At 41.8% G+C, this 19,521-nt stretch overlaps 1 protein-coding gene across 8 annotated transcripts in view; it reads left to right on the top strand.

Annotated features, from left to right (window-relative positions):
- Window positions 1-19,521, top strand: part of LOC106588567 (A kinase (PRKA) anchor protein 9) — a 142,083-nt gene that overhangs the window by 35,596 nt on the left and 86,966 nt on the right. For all 8 annotated transcript variants that reach the window (XM_045709244.1, XM_045709243.1, XM_045709248.1 and 5 more), the window contains 9 exons: window positions 3,557-3,640; window positions 4,727-4,874; window positions 5,329-5,399; window positions 5,611-5,740; window positions 6,053-6,150; window positions 6,702-6,813; window positions 6,984-7,221; window positions 16,178-16,238; window positions 18,976-19,329. In XM_045709244.1, coding sequence (XP_045565200.1) covers window positions 3,557-3,640; window positions 4,727-4,874; window positions 5,329-5,399; window positions 5,611-5,740; window positions 6,053-6,150; window positions 6,702-6,813; window positions 6,984-7,221; window positions 16,178-16,238; window positions 18,976-19,329 — 1,296 coding nt within the window. The remainder of the gene's footprint in view (window positions 1-3,556; window positions 3,641-4,726; window positions 4,875-5,328; window positions 5,400-5,610; window positions 5,741-6,052; window positions 6,151-6,701; window positions 6,814-6,983; window positions 7,222-16,177; window positions 16,239-18,975; window positions 19,330-19,521) is intronic.

The raw sequence follows: 19,521 nt of genomic DNA on the forward strand, positions 1-19,521 counted from the left end.
ATGAACACACAGAGCATTTAAATTAAGTTGAAATCACCATTAAGCTTTACTCAAGCCGTTATATAAGAATTATAATCAGCCTTCATTGACTAGGCTCTTATCTTCAAAGCTAAAATGAGCCATGAAAAGCCGTATGTCGTTATCTCTCATGAATATCCTTTTCTAGCTAAGGAACGTCTTTGCTTTTATGTAGAGAAACGTATACAGTATAGTTTCTTTCCGTTCTGCAGGGAGTAAGTGCTCGAAGGTGAGAAGCCATTTTGTGTCATTGCCAGTACCAGTCAAATGTTTGGACACACCTACTCATTCAAGGGGTTTTCTTTATTTTTACTTTTTTTTTTACATTGTAGAATAGTAGTGAAGACATCAAAACTATGAAATAACACATATGGAATCATGTGGTAACCAAAAAAGTGTTAAACAAATCAAAATAGATATATGTCCAAGGCTTCACCTCAGTAGAGCAATGTCAAGGATGCATAGAATTTTGCCCTCATCTCGCATCAGTGCACCACAGTATGTTCACTTTCACTTACTGGGAAGGACCCCTTAATAGATTACATGGGTCTTTCTATAATAAGGGGGCCATTGGGATCAACATTTCACAATTATTTGAGACAAAAATAAAAATGTTTTGTATTTAGTTCTGCATTGTATTTAGAGGAATATATGCAAATTAGCCCGTAACTCCACCTATACACCAACATAGGCCTAGGACTGTACGTCCTTCAAGCAGGGTTCATACAGACATTGGCAAGTCAGATTCAAGGACTTTCAGGGACTTTTTCAAGCACTTAATTGTGTTTTTCAGGGAATGTCAATGTTATACAATTGTATAATTTATATAAATACCCTCCCCCCAAATAATTGCATGCAAAAAGTATATAAAAAAAAGTAGGGCATTAACACTAAGAATAATGCATTGATATTCCAATTATTATTATTATTATTATTATTACATTCTAAAATATGTGAGAATAATATGGACTTGTCTTACTAAATAAATTAGATGCATGCATTGCGTTGTTTGCTCTATAAAATGTTAGTTCATATGCCTTGACACTGTGATATATAGGCCTAAGGCTGAGACAATAAGATGACAGTGGGAGAATAAATTCGAACCACACCTTTTTGTTTCATTACAAAACCGGAGAGCAACATCTGTCTGACATTTTCAGACTACGAGACAACTATTGATTTAGAACAGGATTCCCCAACTGCCAGCCCGCGGGGTTGTTTTATTTGGCCCCCCAAGTTTTCTGAGCAAAAAAACCAACATATTTAAAATGTTTGTTGGCCATAATATACTAAAAACACCAGGAAATCCAATTGATTTTAATTTAAGAAATCTGTTCCCAGTATTCCCACACATAATAAAGAGAAACGTGATCGTATGCAAATGTTAGCAACATTTGAAATGATAATCTTTTAGTCAAACATTATATTTGTTTGGCTTCTTATGGTCAATTTTCCATTTACACATTGTTTTGTAATTATGTTCCGGCCCCCCGACCAGCCACTCAAGGAAAAATCGGCCAGCGGCTGAATCTAGTTGATGATCCTTGATTTGGAATCAGAGTTATCACAAGTTGCAAAGAAAACAGGCGCTGCCTCCACTATTGCAGCAGAATTTCAACATTTCAACATCATCTTATCACCTTTGCTTAGTCTAATAGAGTCACAACTAAAAGATGCCAAAAACGATTTAGTCCAATTAAGGTAAGCTAAAAGTGATGTGGCTGTCCATGGTACTGATTTGTGTGCATGCACGCAAATATAAAAAACATGTTGACTCACCCTACTTGTAGAGAAATGCCAATCCATCCTCCACTTTCATGTTGCCTAAATGGTCTATGACTCTGTCATGGTACAGTACACGCTTTTAGTTGTTGTCCTAGGCTACCTGGCTAAAATGCCAGGCCAGCTAGTTAACATTAGCCTACTACATCTAGCTACATGTTGAACTTCCATCCTTTCGAGTCAGGGGCACAATGTTTGAATTTATGGTTGGATCAGAATTGCCCTTATAATCATTGGCCACTACAGAGAATTAAGTAAAACCACAATTTCAAATACCAATCTCCATCCATGGCTAATTTAGGAAAGGGATGATTTTAGCTAGCTTGCCACCTGAGGACAACAACACAATGAGATGCAACAATTCAAGTTTTCTCTAAATGACATTTTGCTTTTAGGGTGATGTGATTGGTCTGAAGCCAAATCCAAACTTAACACTTTTCTTTGGTGCGCCAGGATCATTCACAGTTGAGCTCACTCAGTTTTGCTGAATGCTGATTGGCTATAATTTTATTTATTTTCATCAAGAGGGGCCAAATGTTTCACTTGCTCGGATGCTGTTGCGAATTGAAGCAAATTTATGAACCACAGCGGGACGAAAGATTATTATTTAATTTATTTTTACATTTTTGGGAAAGCCTGGCTTCCCTTAGGCAACAGCAGTGGTGTGTATTCATGGATGCCAATGTGGCCAACGCAGGCACACATACTTTAATAAAGCCATGAATAGCGGCAGCGTTAATCTTACCATCGCTGTTTTAATACTGAGAAAGCAACCAAAAACCAGGTTCATTTTGTAATTGGAACAGTTTTCATGGAAAGCCAAGTTGAAGCCAGCATTAGATGTTGTTGTCCTCATAATAACCACACATAGTTTTACCTCAACAGAGTAGCGCAACACCCATCAATTGAAGCGGCGGGAAACATACAAAAGTGGCCACATCACTTACAGAAACGATCAAAAAGAAAATCACGGGTAATTATACGGGATCAGAAGATCTTATAAATTGGCTACAATAATTACAAGGACTTTTACCTTGTCAGCTCGCGGATTCGATCTTGCAACCTTTCGGTTACTAGTTCAACACTCTAACCACTAGGCTACCTGCTTAATATATGATATAATAATATATATCATATATATATCATATATGCTTAATATATGATAACGAAAATTTAAACTGCCATAAATGCATTGACAGAAAAATGTTTTATGTCACACTATTTTGGACAAATCCGTCAAGACACCAACCATGAGAAAGGGTTAAACATACATTTTAAATCAACTCATACATTTTATTGAATATAGCTAAGCTATGGTATGTTTCCTCCTTAATGTAATTACATTTGAAAAAATTAGCATATTATCATCAATGACTTATTAATATCTGTGACAATTGTCCAGCGTAGGAAATCCTCACTGGTGCCGTAGTTTATAAAAAGACCCACATTTATAAATGCTTATATCAAAAACAAGAAAATGGTGCTATTGCATCTTGTTCTTAGTATCAATACTATGTGCAAGTGAAGTACACCTCCATATAAGTGACGTAAGCATTCATTGCTATTAATAAATTGCTAATTAATGAAATGCTTCCGAAGTTGTCTTAGTCTTTACAGTGTGGCCTTCTCAGTAAGTGTTTCATTGTGTTTTATGCCATACGTACTGTACTGTTGTCGCCAGACCTCATCAACATTGTGTTTTTTATTAACTTTGAATCTCTTCTGTTTTACAATGGCTAGTTTTTTCTCTTTTCAGGGGAAGAGCGTAGATGGGATGGAGTGTTGGGTGGACCCTGTAGCGAAGCAAGAGGAGGACAGGGACAGCGAAATCACAGAGCATGTAAATGTCACCTGAGCTCAAATCTGCCTGTGCTTTTTGCTCCGGCCTGAGTCGCTGTCTTAGTACAGTGGGTTGGGAAGGTCAATCAACCAGTGGGAAAATCTTCATACAGAACAATGGCACCCAGTAGTAAGACCGTGATGAAAGGCAAACCTTCCTTTTGTCACCGATTTTGTATCATTATGAGTAATGCTTGGTTGTTGTGTCAGCAGGTGTTATACTGCCCACACTGCTAATAATTACTGTGAAATAACCAAAGTAAGAACTATGAATCTGTTTAGGAAGTTGCAGTATGCAGTTATTCATCCTTGCAGTATTTGCAGTGTCACATTCTATGTAGCTATGTGCATTAGGCTACTAAGCATGTGCTTGACATCAATTTGATACATGTCCTACTGTAATATGTATAGTGCTTAAGTGGGTTGGATAAATTGCAATCAAACAAAGCGTTATGAAAGTAACAGTGTTACCGTTCCATACAAAAATGCGCTGCACACAGCAAATAGCACTGTCATCAAAGAAAATAAATCATGATTTCACGAGTGTAGCTGCAACACATCTGCGTTTACACATCCATCCAAGGATGAGAGGAAAGCCTTGCCATCTCCCCATTGTGTTGGCTGTAGAATAGATAATAGCTGGCCCCTCGTTTGTTGTGCTAAAGCCCAGGTGCTCCCGCCTGTTTCTTTTATAAAATTAGGGCAACAGGCTTTCCCCATTTCCATTCAAAACAATGTCCTGTGGTGGGTGGACTGGCCAACATATTTGGGGTACACTCAAAAATATGTCATCATACAGCAGGCCGACTTCCTGCTTTCAGATAAACAACAACTGGCAAGCCGAAAGTACATTTGGAGGGGCCAATAGTGGTTGACAATCGTCTTGTTGATATGTGTATGATGTCATATTGCTAAGAATACCTTAAATTCATCATGTGTAAGTTGCAACAAGCACATTCTATTCTTTGGCATTTGTGTGTCTTACTCCTGAAACAATCTCTATTGTGCCACCATAGGTGGACTGAGGGATTATGTGCATTTTGGTCTATGTATTTCTATGCTCTCTTTACTCTCTCTCTTTGTGAAGGTGGAGTGCAGGCTGCAGCTGGAGGCCCAGCGGATCAGCCTGTCTCAGATGCACGCTGCACAGCTGGAGCTGCTCCGGGAGCAGACAGATGCACGTGTCAGCACACTTGAACAGCAGCTGGGTCGCTTGAACAAAACATGGGACAAAGGTGTGTGTGTGTGGTTTTGAGTGCAGGTTGATGTATGGATGGGTTGTTGTCTGGTGGTTGGGTTGAGGTAGGGATTTGGCAAGTGTGTTTGTGTGGTAGGAAACCTTGTGGTGGTTAGAGGTGTGTGTGTGTGTGTGTGTGTGTGTGTGTGTGTGTGTGTGTGTGTACACATGTTTCAATGTGTGTGCACTGCGCACATGTATATTTTAATTATGTATGTGTATCTGGGGGTGTGGGGCTAGACGGGCCGTGTTGAATTTGTTTATTTTTATCTGTCATTCGTGATGTCATCCATGCTACAAACTGTAGATAGAAACAGGAGACTCACACGGAAGTTATTCAGTGTCTTTTGCATTCATCCTATTTTAGTAATTGAATAATGTTTGTGTACCATGTGTGCTCAATATAAGCCAATAGTAATGTATGCTTTTGTTGTTTTTCTCGGACTTCACAGATGATCTCAGAAGCTCTAAGTACCAGAATGTGGTGCAAGTTGTGTCTGAAGAGTGCAAGCAACTCATCCTGGTAGTTAACATTCATCACACACACACACACACACACACACAAAAACAAGTATTGATTAATGTTTCTTTGCACTGTCAATTACTTTTGATATGAGAACATTATAAGACAGAATTATTTCAGGTTTAGACATTGATTCTTACCACACGAATGCATCATATTTACTGAGACATCAGTTTTGTTTGAGAGCTATTTTGCTGTTATTTTTATACAGTCCTATGCTAAACTTTTTGGAGAGGAGTTCTTGGAGTATCTCCACCCCACTGATGTCGAGGACTGGAAGATTCATTCATTTGAAAAGGAAGAAACGAGGGATTCCAGTGCTGTTTTACAGGAGGCGAAAGGTGCTTTATTGGTTGTGATGTCTACCAAATGACAGCAATACTACATAAAGAACACGCAGCCTATGAAATGAGTCGCTGACTAATGAAAACCTCTAAATAATTCACACACCAATCTTGACTGCTGCATGATAAAATTACAAATGAGTATATATTGTGTTTTTGTGTTTTCCTCCAGTTTACATTTGCATACACACATTAAATCTAGCTACATCAATGATAAATGGAATATCTTATAGTAGTGAAGATACTTCACACACTGAGACTGCATGAGGACATATTTGTAATGGACATTTCTTCTGTCTGGTTCTATAGAAATGTATAGAGACCTTCAGCAGGTGAAGCAGAGGATTGAACAGGAGTACAGTCGTCTCCTACAGCTCCAGTCCTTACTGAAGGCAGATGGCAATAAGGTAGGATAGACTGCTACATACTGTATGTGTAAATCTGTTTATTTAGTTAGCTCTTTGTGTCAAACTCATTCCACGGAGGGCCGGGTGTCTGCAGGTTTTTGCTCCTCCCTTGTACTTGATTGATGAATTAAGGTCACTAATTAGTAAACATCTCCCCTCACATGGTTGTTGAGGTCTTAATTGAAAGGAAAATCCCAAAACCGTCCGACACTAGGCCCTCCATGGAATGAGTTTGACACACCTGCTTTAAGGGGTTTAGGCCAAGAGTTTATGAATTGGTGGGGGAAAAAACACAAGTCATTATTTGATTGGATATGTTTAGATGTCACGACACCAACCTCGCTGTTATTGTTTGACATTTAATCACAGTATTATGACGGGCATGAAAAGCAACAATAATTTGATTTGGATACAGTAATTGCTAGGACACTAGCACTCAGCTTTTACATTTTTAACTCTACTAGTTAATAATGATATGACGAATGAAAGCTAATTGGCTTTAATGATAATGCCAACAAACACTTCTGTCAAACCCTTATTGTCATTCATAGATTGAGGCGATGCAGCTGATGTTCGATGAGCTGAAGCGCAGCAGTGAGGAGAAGATCGCCAGCCTGCGCCGGCACATCGATAGCTCCAGCATCTCTACACACAATCTCAAGGGTAAATTTAGATATATACTGTATGTCTGAATGAAAATGGTGCTGGGTTATGTGGTGTCCATATTCTACACAATCTGCGAGCCTCAATCCCAAAATGAATGGGAAAGATGGGCACTGTCTACTTCCATCTACATAGTCATGCTAATGCTAACACCATCGCTCTCTACCCAGATCTGAGGGAGCCGACCGCGGCCTCGCCCTCCTCCCACACTGCTGAGGATATCCAGAAGCTGAGGGCCGACGTCCATCAGCAGCGGGCCCAGCTGGAGGAATGCCACAGGTTGGAAGTGGAGCGCCTCAGGGCCTACTACCAGCAGCAGGCCAAAGCGACTGAGGAGCGCTATGCTACCGAGCTCATCGTGCTACAGCAGCACCTCGATGAGGTCACGGGCACCGAGGCCCAATTCAGGTAATAGTGATGATGATGATCATGACTATGATTTAGAAGTGGCCCTACATAAATCACATGCAAGAGCTTCTCACAGTGTGTTTATACTAGACACCTATCGATTTCTGGACCAATCAGACGGCCCCAAATGTGTTCACATTCGGTGTAGGATTGGGGAGGTACTCAGATCCAGACTCATTGCAGAGAAGAAACTAACGTTAGTGGGTGTGGGGTAATGTTTGGCTAGAGCAAGGAGTCTGGGTAGCCAGGCAAGAGGAAAACCCCATCATCAACCCTTTCACATTGCATGTAATCTTGACACGAATCATTAAACTCAAACTAAATCCAACTCAACATATGAATTGGTTAGTCCACAAGCACATCATAGGTAATACATATTGAAAGGAGAGAAAGTGAGAAAGTACATTTTCATCTCCCCCATGGGAGTATCTGAAACAGTCATGAGGAGGATCCTACTCCTGTGTGTGTGTGCGCATAGAAAGAGTGCAGCAGCACTTCTCAGATCACTGTGACCCGATACCACCGGGCAGTGAAATTCTACAGCTGCCATTCAGGCCCACTTTAATTGCCAAGGCATTAGCAAACTCCTTATTCCTTTGAAAGTAGATTTCAGTTTTATTCAATCCCTCCTGGGTCTATTATTATTAGCATGTCTTTAATCTCCTGATAGCTCTTCCCAGTGGCACAGCAGTCTAAGGCACTGCATCGCAGTACTAGAAGTGTCACTACAGATCCGGGTTCGATCCCGGGCTGTGTCGCGACCAGGAGACGCATGGGCGGCGCACGATTGGCCCAGCGTCATCCGGGTTAGGAGAGGGTTTGGCCGGCTGGGATGTCCTTGTCTAATCTCACTCTTGTGACTCCTTGTGGTGGCCGGGCACATGCACGCTGACTTTGGTCGCCAGCTGTACAGTGTTTCCTCCGACACATTAGTGCGGCTGGCTTCCGGGGTAAGCGGGCAGTTTGTCAAGAAGCAGTACGGCTTGACAGGGTCGGGTTTAGGGGGACGCATGGCTCTCGACCTTCGTCTCTCCCGGATCCGTACGGGAGTTGCAGCGATGGGACAAGACTGTAACTACCAATTTGGATATCACAAATTGAAAAAAAAAAAATAAACAATATCTCCTGATATCTAAATTATATTTACTATATAATAGGGATGTAAAATTCACGCATCCATCCCGATTAAATGTCGGTTTCCGGACCCCAAAAGAATCCAAATCTAGCATGCATCGGTCAGAAAATTGATTCAAAAGTTATAAATAGCTTTCACAGTTTGTTTGGACTCATGTTACATTCTTTCTACATTCTGAAAATACATCTCGTCTTTTGTGACAACTTATGCGTTTTTTCCTTCAGTGTTGAACTGCATGTAACTGTGTTGAGTCATTGGTCTACAAGTCATTTTGCATGCCGAACAACCCCAGGTAATACCAGTAGGCTAGACAAACTGTTCACAGCTTCGCGCCTGACCAACGAGAAGTAAGCCTATTCCTGATCTGACACATCTGTGCGTCACCATTCAAATGTTTGTAAAATGGCTTCTGCAATATTAGGCTTTATTAGTTGAGTGACTACCAATGTAATTTGCTAGGTTTTTATCAAATGCTCTGTTGAAAAGTTGTGTTTTACCAAAATAAAAGCAAGCTACTGGAGACATAACTCTTGTGTGGCTATATACCTGCTAAACAGGGCTTACAATAGATTTTATTTTGATCAGGTTCACCATCAGCAATAGTTTTGGTAATTCTGCTGTGAACAATCAATCAGTGTATGTGGTAATTTTTTGTTTGTTCCTTCAGAAAGTACTCATACCCCTTGACTTATTCCACATTTTGCAGTGATTTTTTTCCTGACCTATCTATGCACAATGCCCCATAATGACAGTAAAAACATGTTTTTATACATTTTTGCACATTTTTACAAAAATACCAAATTCACATAAGTATTCCACCCTGAATCAATACATGTTTGAATCGCCTTTGGCAGGGATTACAGCTGTGAGTCTTTCTGGGTAAGTCTTTAAGAGCTTTGCACACCTGGATTGTACAATATTTTCCCATGATTCTTTTTAAATTCTTCAAGCTCTGTCAAGTTGGTTGTTGACCGTTGCTAGACAGCCATTTTAAAGTCCTGCATTAGATTTTCAAGCTGATTTATGTCCAAACTTTAACTAGGCCTCTCAAGAACATTCAATATTGTCTTGGTTTTAGGCCATCAGTGTTTTTAAAAAATTTTGTATTATAAAAAAAATTATTTCGCCTTTTATTTAAATAGGCCAATAGTGGTGAAGTAATTACAATTTAGCAATTTACGATGATGGAGTGATATATGTGCAGATGAGGATGTGCAGGTAGAAATACTGGTGTGCAAAAGAGCAGAAAAACAAATGTGGGGACGAGGTAGGTAGTTGGTTGGATGGGCTATTTATGGGCTGTGTACAGCTGCAGCGATCGGTAAGCTGCTCTGACAGCTGATGCTTAAAGTTAGTGAGGGAGATATGTCTCCAACTTCAGTGATTTTTGCAATTCGTGGCAGTGGAGAACTGGAAGGAAAGGCAGCCGAAGGAAAGGCAGCCAAAGGAGGTGTTGGCTTTGGGGATGACCAGTGAAATATACCTGCTGGAGTGTGTGCTACGGGTGGGTGTTGCTATGGTGACCAGTGAGCTGAGATAAGGCGGAGCTTTACCTAGCAAGGACTTATAGATGACCTGGAGCCAGTGGGTTTGTTGACGAATATGTAGCGAGGACCAGCCAACGAGAGCATACAAGTCGCAGTGGTGGGTAGTATATGGGGCTTTGGTGACAAAACGGATGACACTGTGATAGACTGCATCCAGTTTGCTGAGTAGAGTGTTGGAGGCTATTTTGTAATTTACATCGCCGAAGTCAAGGATCGGTAGGCTAGTCAGTTTTACGAGGGTATGTTTGGCAGCATGAGTGAAGGAGGCTTTGTTGCGAAATAGAAAGCCGATTCTAGATTTAACTTTGGATTGGAGATGCTTAATGTGAGTCTGGAAGGAGAGTCTAGCCAGACACCTAGGTATTTAAAGTTGTCCACATATTCTAAGTCAGAACCGTCCAGAGTAGTGATGCTAGTCGGGCGGGTGGGTGCGGGCAGCGATTGGTTGAAGAGCAGTTGGAGGCCACGGAAGGAGTGTTGTATGGCGTTGAAGCTCGTTTGAAGGTTTGATAACACAGTGTCCAAAGAAGGGCCAGATGTATGCAGAATGGTGTCGTCTGCATAGAGGTGGATCAAAGAATCACCCGCAGCAAGAGCGCCATCATTGATATATACGGAGAAAAGAGTCGACCCGAGAATTGAACCCTGTGGCACACCCATGCCAGAGGTGCCAGAGGTCTGCCAGAGGTCCAGACAACAGGCCCTCCGATTTGACACACTGAACTCTGAGAAGTAGTTGGTGAACCAGGCGAGGCAGTCATTATAGAAACCAAGGCTGTTGTTGTCCTGCTGAAAAGTGAATTCATCTCCCAGTGTCTGGTGGAAAGCACACTGAACCAGGTTTTACTCTAGGATGTTGCTTCATTCCATTTTTATCCTGAAAAACTCCCCAGTCCTTGACGATTACAAGCATACAGCCACCACTGTGCTTGAAAATATGGAGAGTGGTACTCACTAATGTGTTGTGTTGGATGTGCCCCAAACAAATGTTTGTTCTTAATACAAAGTGTTCATTACTTTGCCACATTTTTTGAAGTATTACTTTAGTGCCTTGTTGCAAACAGGATGTACAGTGCCAGTCCAAAATTTGGACACACCTACTCATTCCAGTTTTACATTTGTCATTTTGTTTTTATTCTACATTGTAGAATAGTAGTGAAGACATCAAAACTATGAAATAACACATATGGAATCATGTAGTAACCAAAAATGTAAATAGATTTTATATTTGAGATTCTTCAAAGTAGCCACACTTTGCCTTGATGACAACTTTGCACACGCTTGACATTCTCTCAACCATGCATTTCAATTAACAGGTGTGCCTTGTTAAAAGTCAATTTGTGGAATTTCTTTCCTTAATGCGTTTGAGCCAATCAGTTGTGTTATGACAAGGTAGGGGTGCTATACAGAAGATTGCCCTATTTGGTTAAAGACCAAGTCCATATTATGGCAAGAACAGCTCAAAACAGCAAAGAGAAATGACAGTCCATCATTACTTTAAGACATGAAGGTCTGTCCATCCAGAAAACTTCTTGAAGTTTCTTCAATCTCAAAAACCATCAAGCGCTATGATGGAATTGGCTCTCATTAGGACTGCACCTCTGCTGCAGAGGATAAGTACATTAGAGTTAACTGCACCTGAGATTGCAGCCCAAATAAATGCTTCATAGAGTTCAAGTAACAGACACATCTCAACATCAACTGTTCAGAGGAGACTGCGTGAATCAGGCCTTCATGGTTGAATTGCTGCAAAGTAACCACTACCAAAGGACACCAATAAGAAGAAGAGACTTGCTTGGGTCTCGAAACACGAGCAATGGTCTTTAGACCGGTGGATATCTGTCCTGTCGTCTGGAGTCCAAATTTGAGATTGCTACCGTATCTTTGTGAAACGCAGAGTAGGTGAACGGATGATCTCCGCATGTGTGGCTCCCACCGTGAAGCATGAAGGAGGAGGTGTGATGGTGTGGGGGTGCTTTGCTGGTGACACTCTTGTGATTTATTTAGAATTCAAGGCACACTTTACCAGCATGGCTACCACAGCATTCTGCAGAGATACACCATCCCATCTGGTTTGCGCTCAGTGGGACTATCATTTTGTTTTTCAACAGGACGATGACACAAAACACCTCCAGGCTGTGTAAGGGCAATTTGACCAAGAAGGGGAGTGATGGAGTGCTGCATCAGATAACCGTGCCGCCACAATCACCTGACCTCAGCCCAATTGAGATGGTTTGGGATGAGTTGGACCGCAGAGTGAAGGAAAAACAGCCAACAAGTGCTCAGCATATGTGGGAACTCATTCCAGACTGTTGGAAAAGCATTCCTCATGAAGCTGGTTGAGAGATTGCCAAGAATGTACAAAGCTGTCATCAAGGCAAAGGGTGGCTACTTTGAAGAATCTAAAATATATTTAGATTTGTTTAACATTTGTTGGGTTACTACAGTCGTGGCCAAAAGTTTTGAGAATGACACAAATATTAATTTCCACAAAGTTTGCTGCCTCAGTTTGTATGATGGCAATTTCCATATACTCCAGAATGTTATGAAGAGTGATCAGATGAATTGCAATTAATTGCAAAGTCCCTTAGGTGCAATTTAGGTGCAATCTTTTGGCCATAACTGTAGATGATTCCATATGTGTCATTTCATGGTTTTGATGATTTCAAGGGTTTTTCTACGTTGTACAATAATAGTGAACGTGCCTCCCGAGTGCCGCATTTGTGTAAGGCACTGCATCGCAGTGCTAGCTGTGCCACTTGAGATTCTGGGTTCGAGTCCAGGCTCTGTCTCAGCCGGCTGCGACCGGGAGACCCATGGAGCGGCACACAATTGGCCCAGCGTCGTCCGGGTTAGGGGAGGGTTTGGCTGGCAGGGATGTCCTTGTCCCATCGCGCATTAGCCACTCCTGTGGCGGGACGTGCGCTGTGCACTCTGACATGGTCGCCAGCTGTACAGTGTTTCCTCCGACACATTGGTGCGACTGGCTTCCTGGTTAAGTGGGCATTGTCAAGAAGCAGTGTGGCTTTGTTGGGTTGTGTTTCGGAGGACGCACGGCTCTCGACCTTCGCCTCTCCTGGGTCCGTACGGGAGTTGCAGCGAAGAGACAAGACTGTAACTACCAATTGGATACCACCAAATTGGGGATTATGCGTCCTTCTTTTCATTGCGGTTGGTATTGTGGAGTAACTACAGTGTTGTTGATCCATCCTCAGTTTTCTCATATCACTGCCATTAAACTCTAACTGTTTTAAAGTCACCATTGGTCTCATGGTGAAATCCTTGAGCGATTTCCTTCCTCTCCAACAACTGAGTTAGGAAGGATACCAGTATCTTTGTAGTGACTGGGTAGATACACCATCCAAAGTGTAATTAATAACTTCACCATGCTCAAAGGGATATTCAATGTGTTTTTTTTTTTTTTTACCTAACTGCCAGTAGGTGCACTTCGAGGCATTGGAAAACCTCCCTGGGCTTTGTCTTTGAATCTACGGTGTATTTGGAAAGCTTTCAGACCCCTTCCCCTTTCCCACATTTTGTTACGTTACAGCCTTATTCTAAAATGGAATAAATAAATCATATTCCTCATCAATCTACACACAATACCCTGTAATGACCAAGCAAAAACAGGTTTTTATAAATTTTTGCAAGTATCAAAAATAAAAAAAACGGATACCTTATTTATATGTATTCAGACCCTTCGATATGAGACTCGAAATTGGGCTCAGGTACATCCTGTTTTCATTGATCATCCTTGAAATGTTTCTACAACTTGATTGGATCCACTTGTAGTAAATTCAATTGATTGGACATGATTTGAAAAGGCACACACCTGTCTATGTAAGGTCCCACAGTTGACAGTGCATGTCAGAGAAAAAACCAAGCCATGGGGTCAAAGGAATTGTCCGTAGAGCTCCGAGACAGGATTGTGTTGAGGCACAGATCTGGGGAAGGGTACTTAAAAATGTCTGCAGCATTGAAGGTCCCCAAGAACACAATGGCTTCATTCTTAAATGGAAGAAGTTTGGAACCACCAAGACTCTTCCGAGAGCTGGCCGCCTGGCCAAACTAAGCAATCAGGGAAGAAGGGCCTTGGTCAGGGAGGTGAGCGAGAACCCAATGGTCACTCTGACAGAGCTCAAAAGTTCCTCTGTGGAGATTGAAGAACATTGCAAAAGGACAACCATCTCTGCAGCACTCTACCAATCAGGCCTTTATGGTAGAGTGGCCAGAGGGAAGCTGGGGTGAAGGTTCACCTTCCAACAGGACAATGACCCAAAGCTCACAGCCAAGACAACGCAGGAGTGGCTTCGGGACCAGTCTCTGAATGTCCTTGAGTGGCCCAGCCAGAGCCCGGACTTGAACCCGATCGAACATCTCTGGAGAGACCTGAAAATGGCTGTCAAACAACGCTCCCCATCCAACCTGACAGAGCTTGAGAGGATCTGCAGAGAAGAATAGGAGAAACTCCCCAAGAAGACTCGACTGTAATCACTGCCAAGGGTGCTTCAACAAAGTATTAAGTAAAGGGTCTGAGTACTTATGTAAAATGTGATATGTTAGGTTTTTATTTGTTATCTATTTTCAAAAAAATTCGAAAAACTTGTTTTTGCTTTGTCAATATGAGGTATTGTGTGTAGATTGATGAGGAATATTTAAAAAGTAATACATTTTAGAATAAGGCTGTAATGTAACAAAATGTGGAATAAGTCAAGGGGTCTGAATACATTGAGTATACCAGTCATTAGGAGCACCTTCCTAATATTAGGAATATTTTGCCCTCCGAGCAGCTTCAATTCGTTACGGCATGGACTGTACAAGGTGTCCAGAGCATTCCACAGGGATGCTGGCCAAAGTTGACTCCAATGTTTCCCACAGTTGTGTCAAGTTGGCTGGATGTCCTTTTGGCGGTGGACCATTCTTGATACACACTGGAAACTGTTGAAGGTGAAAAACCCAGCAGTGTTGCAGTTCTTGACACAAACCAGTACGTCTAGCACCTACTACCATACCCCGTTCAAAGGCACTTAAATGCTGTCTTGCCCATTTCACCCTGCGACAAATGTTAGTGTATCACATCTGTCGATTTGTTCTCTAATCAAACCGAATCGCAACGAATCGTTTCAAACTAAAACATATTGTTTCTGTACCATGTTGGAGCTCACGTATCTAGATGCGTATCGAATCTTCTTGAAAGGGAAAGACATACATCCCTACTATATAAAGGTGTTGGCGCAATTGACAATGAGGATCCATTTATTTATCCTTTTAATGTTTGAAATCTGTATTATTTTGATATAAAAATGACCAAATTACCTGCTGTAGGTATTATCAGGCAGGTTTTAGCTTTTATTATTTTTGTTCGATACAGTATTCATTATTACATAGGGCTCTGATTATGTCTGTCGCAGTTGAATCTCATTGAATAAACTTTATTGATCCCCAGAGGGTATAATAAAAACAATAGTTACGCTTTCAGACAGTAGCCAATTTGAATGGTTCAGGTTGACCTTTTGATATAGTTCTTCACATGCAAAACACTGGGAGAGTCTAGTGAAGCAATGATAACTTATCTGCCAGCAGCACAGCCCAGCTTATGAATACACTATTTTCAACCTTTTCCCCTGAAAAATGGAAGTGAGGACTCCACTCAAGTGACTTTCTATGCATGCTACGTTAGGTTACGCTATGATGGACCATCTTCTAATCTAATGGGTATGATTAACTGAGATACTACTGCACCCTGCTGTTAAATTATATTAATATTTTGAGCCTTTTGGTATCGAAGCCTGAGGGCTTATTCAGGGCAAGGCAAGGTTACCGAATGTTCAGATAGAAATGTATCATGTACAAAAATAATTGCTTATCTGAATAACCCTCAGAGTACTTCTCTGTCATGTAGAATAATAGGGAATCGTATGTTGGTTCTATGCATTACATTTCTATCTGCAAAGTTTCAAATATTACAGCCCACTGTACATGCCCCATGATGACATTGATTGATAGAATGGTGTCAGTTAGCTAATCCCAAAGGGGAATTTGGACAGGGCACTTTCGCTGTACAATTCACACACAGTGGGTGGTTGAAAATTAACTGAACTTCAGACTTAAAGTAAACCATGAATTCCAATCTACAAAAAAAAAAAGTCAGATGTTGAAAAATAATACTAGTAGATTCACTAGTACGCTGTCTTCAGTATCGTGGATGTTTGTTTACCCTTTACCATTCACTAATGTCTTCGGTCTTTATATTTAACTCTGCCTTGTCTTTCAGCCTGTCCAGTGCTGCCCATCTTGGCTTGCGGACCGAGGAAGAGGACGCAGAGGAACTAAAGGTTTGCTCCCTTCTCACTTAGCCAAATCTTCCCCTGTCACACACCACCTCTTCTCGAGGCAAAAACCCTGATTTGAATTAAGACAATCCATTAGCCATCACTGCGAGCGAAGGAGGAGGGATGGAGGAGGGGGATGAATGGAATGCTGCCTTTGGCTAAAATATTCCCCAGATCCCTGGGTGGCAGGCTGCAGTGAAACGCCACGTTTAAACCGATTTTTATCCGAGGGGAAGTTGACGACGGTTATGTAAGCAGTTAGTATAGCGTGGATGCTAGCGTTAGCTACAGTTGAAGTCGGAAGTTTACATATACACTTAAGATGGAGTCATTTAAAACTCGTTTTTCAACCACTCCACACATTTCTTGTTAACAAACTATAATTTTGGCAAGTCGGTTAGGACATCTACTTTGTGCATGACACTAGTCATTTTTCCAACAATTGTTTACATACAGATTATTTCACTTATAATTCACTGCATCACAATTCCAGTGGGTCAGAAGTTTACATACACTAAGTTAACTGTGCCTTTAAACAGCTTGGAAAATTACAGAAAATGATGTCATGGATTTAGAAGCTTCTGATAGGCTAATTGACATAATTTGAGTCAATTGGAGGTGTAGCTGTGGATGTATTTCAAGGCCTACCTTCAAACTCAGTGCCTCTTTGCTTGACATAATGGGAAAATCTAATGAAATCAGCCAAGACCTCAGGAAAAAAAATGGTAAACCTCGAAGTCTGGTTCATCCTTGGAAGTCATTTCCAAATGCCTGAAGGTACCACGTCCATCTGTACAAACAATAGTACGCAGGTATAAACACCATGGGACCACGCAGCCGTCATACCGCTTAGGAAGGAGACAAGTTCTGTCTCCTAGAGATGAACGTACTTTGGTGCAAAAAGTGCAAATCAATCCCAGAACAACAGCAAAGGACCTTGTGAAGATGGAAACAGGTACAAAAGTATCTATATCCACAGTAAAACGAGTCCTATATCGACATAACCTGAAAGGCCACTCAGCAAAGAAGAAGCCACTGTTCCAAAACCGCCATAAAAAAGCCAGACTACGGTTTGCAACTGCACATGGGGACAAAGATTGTACTTTTTGGAGAAATGTCCTCTGGTCTGATGAAACAAAATAGAAATCTTTGGCATAATGACCATCGTTATGTTTGGCAGAAAAACGGGGGGGCTTGCAAGCCCAAGAACACCATCCCAACTGTGAAGCACGGGGGTGGCAGCATCATGTTGTAGGGGTGCTTTGCTGCAGGAGGGACTGGTGCACTTCACAAAATAGATGGCATCATGAGGGAGGAAATGTATGTAAATATATTGAAGCAACATCTCAAGACCTCAGTCAGGAAGTTAAAGCTTGGTCGCCAATGACAATGACCCCTAGCATACTTCCAAAGTGGTGGCAAAATGGCTTAAGGACAACAAAGTCAAGGTATTGGAGTGGCCATCACAAAGCCCTGACCTCAATCCTATAGAAAATTTGTGGGCAGAACTGAAAAAGTGTGTGGGAGCATGGAGGCCTACAAACCTGACTCAGTTACACCAGCTCTGTCAGGAGGAATGGGCCAAAATTCACCCAACTTATTGTGGGAAGCTTGTGGAAGGCTACCCAAGACATTGGACCCAAGTTAAACAATTTAAAGGCAATGCTACCAAATACTAATTGAGTGTATGTAAACTTATGACCCACTGGGAATGTGATGAAAGAAATAAAAGCTGAAATAAATAATTCTTTCTACTATTATTCTGACATTTCACATTCTTAAAATGAAGTGGTGATCCTAACTGACCTAAGACAGGGCATTTTTACTAGGATTAAATGTCAGGAATTGTGAAACTGAGTTTAAATGTATTTGGCTGAGGTGTATGTTAACTTCCGACTTCAACTGTATATACTACTACGGTAATCAAGTCTTCGCCTGCATTAAAGGACGATTCTGTCTACATGAGTGACCCAGTCTGTTTCAGTCAAGTCTCTCACGATCAATCCACCTCCCACTTGTTCACTTGCTCTCGCTACCTCCCTTCCTTTCCGGTCTAGCAGCGTGAGACGCTGAGTCTCACATCAGAGAAGAAAGCCGGAGAATAGAGGAGCTCAGATATTGAGGGAGACCGAAAGAAAAGACAGAAATAAAGGGTTAGAGAGGGAGGAGAGATGTCCGGTGAGAGAAAGAAAGATGTGGAATGCATGGAGTAGACTGAAAGGTGGAGGAAAAGGATGAGGGAGAGGGGGAAGTAGATTGAGGTAAGTGAGTGATAGAAAATGAGTAATCGAGAGCAACCAGCACCAGGCGCTATTATAGCACTATAACGATTCACTAAGTGAGAGGCATAGCTGAAAAAAAAAGAGAGAAAAAGGAAAGACTTACTATTGTAGCTTGACGTAGTGGTGCTCTAGCCGAACTGAAACTCTACTCTATAGGATGTCTGACTTCTATTTATCAGTGCATCATTCAGCCTTGAAGGCATAGGAAGTAGAATCAGTGAATTTCTCTCCAGCGGGTGGCTGAGGAGTAAGGGGAAGGGAGGCGGCACACACTCTGAAAAGTCTCTGGATCTTTCCCTCTTTTCTCCTCTGACTTTTGCACAATTCCTATGTTTTTCTCACCTCCTCTCCTATTTTTCTTCCATATACGTTTCCGTCTGGTTCATTTATTTTTATGTCTGTCTGTGTCTATCCTTTCCCCATCCTATGCCTTGTCCACTCCTCCCCCTCGTCTCTAGCTGGTGGAGGAGGATGCGTTATTGGTGGGTCTGGACGCGGAGCTACGCGGGCCAGCCAAGTCTATTGGCATGACGGCGCTGCTGCAGACGCTGAGGAGAGCGCTCAGCCACAAGTACCACCAGGAGGTGGCAGCGCTAAAGGAACAACACTGTGCTGAGCTCACCAGACTCAGAGAAGAGAGGGTGCAGGAAAAGAGAGAGAGAGTGAGGGAGGAAGGAGAGGAGGACGTGCAGGTGAAGCTGGACCCGGAGGGCATCAATGGGAGCAAATGCTATATCGAGGGACCCAGCACGGAGGACCAAGGCGTGCAGGAGAGGAGACACCAGGAGAGGGTGGAGGAGGAGATAGCTAAGGTAAGAAGTTGACTGCCGAACAGGGACAATTATAAACCCCCCCGAAAAACAGAGTTATTGTAGGGTACAGACAAACTTAGGTATGAAATTCATGTTTTCTACATAGTTTTTTCCCAAAAAATTGATTTCCTAACGACGAACATTTTTGTATTCTGAACAACCTCCTTTCCTGACGTGTTTGTATCTCTGAGG

The sequence above is a fragment of the Salmo salar genome, chromosome ssa27 (assembly GCF_905237065.1).
Source record: "Salmo salar chromosome ssa27, Ssal_v3.1, whole genome shotgun sequence".
Classification (NCBI taxonomy): domain Eukaryota; kingdom Metazoa; phylum Chordata; class Actinopteri; order Salmoniformes; family Salmonidae; genus Salmo; species Salmo salar.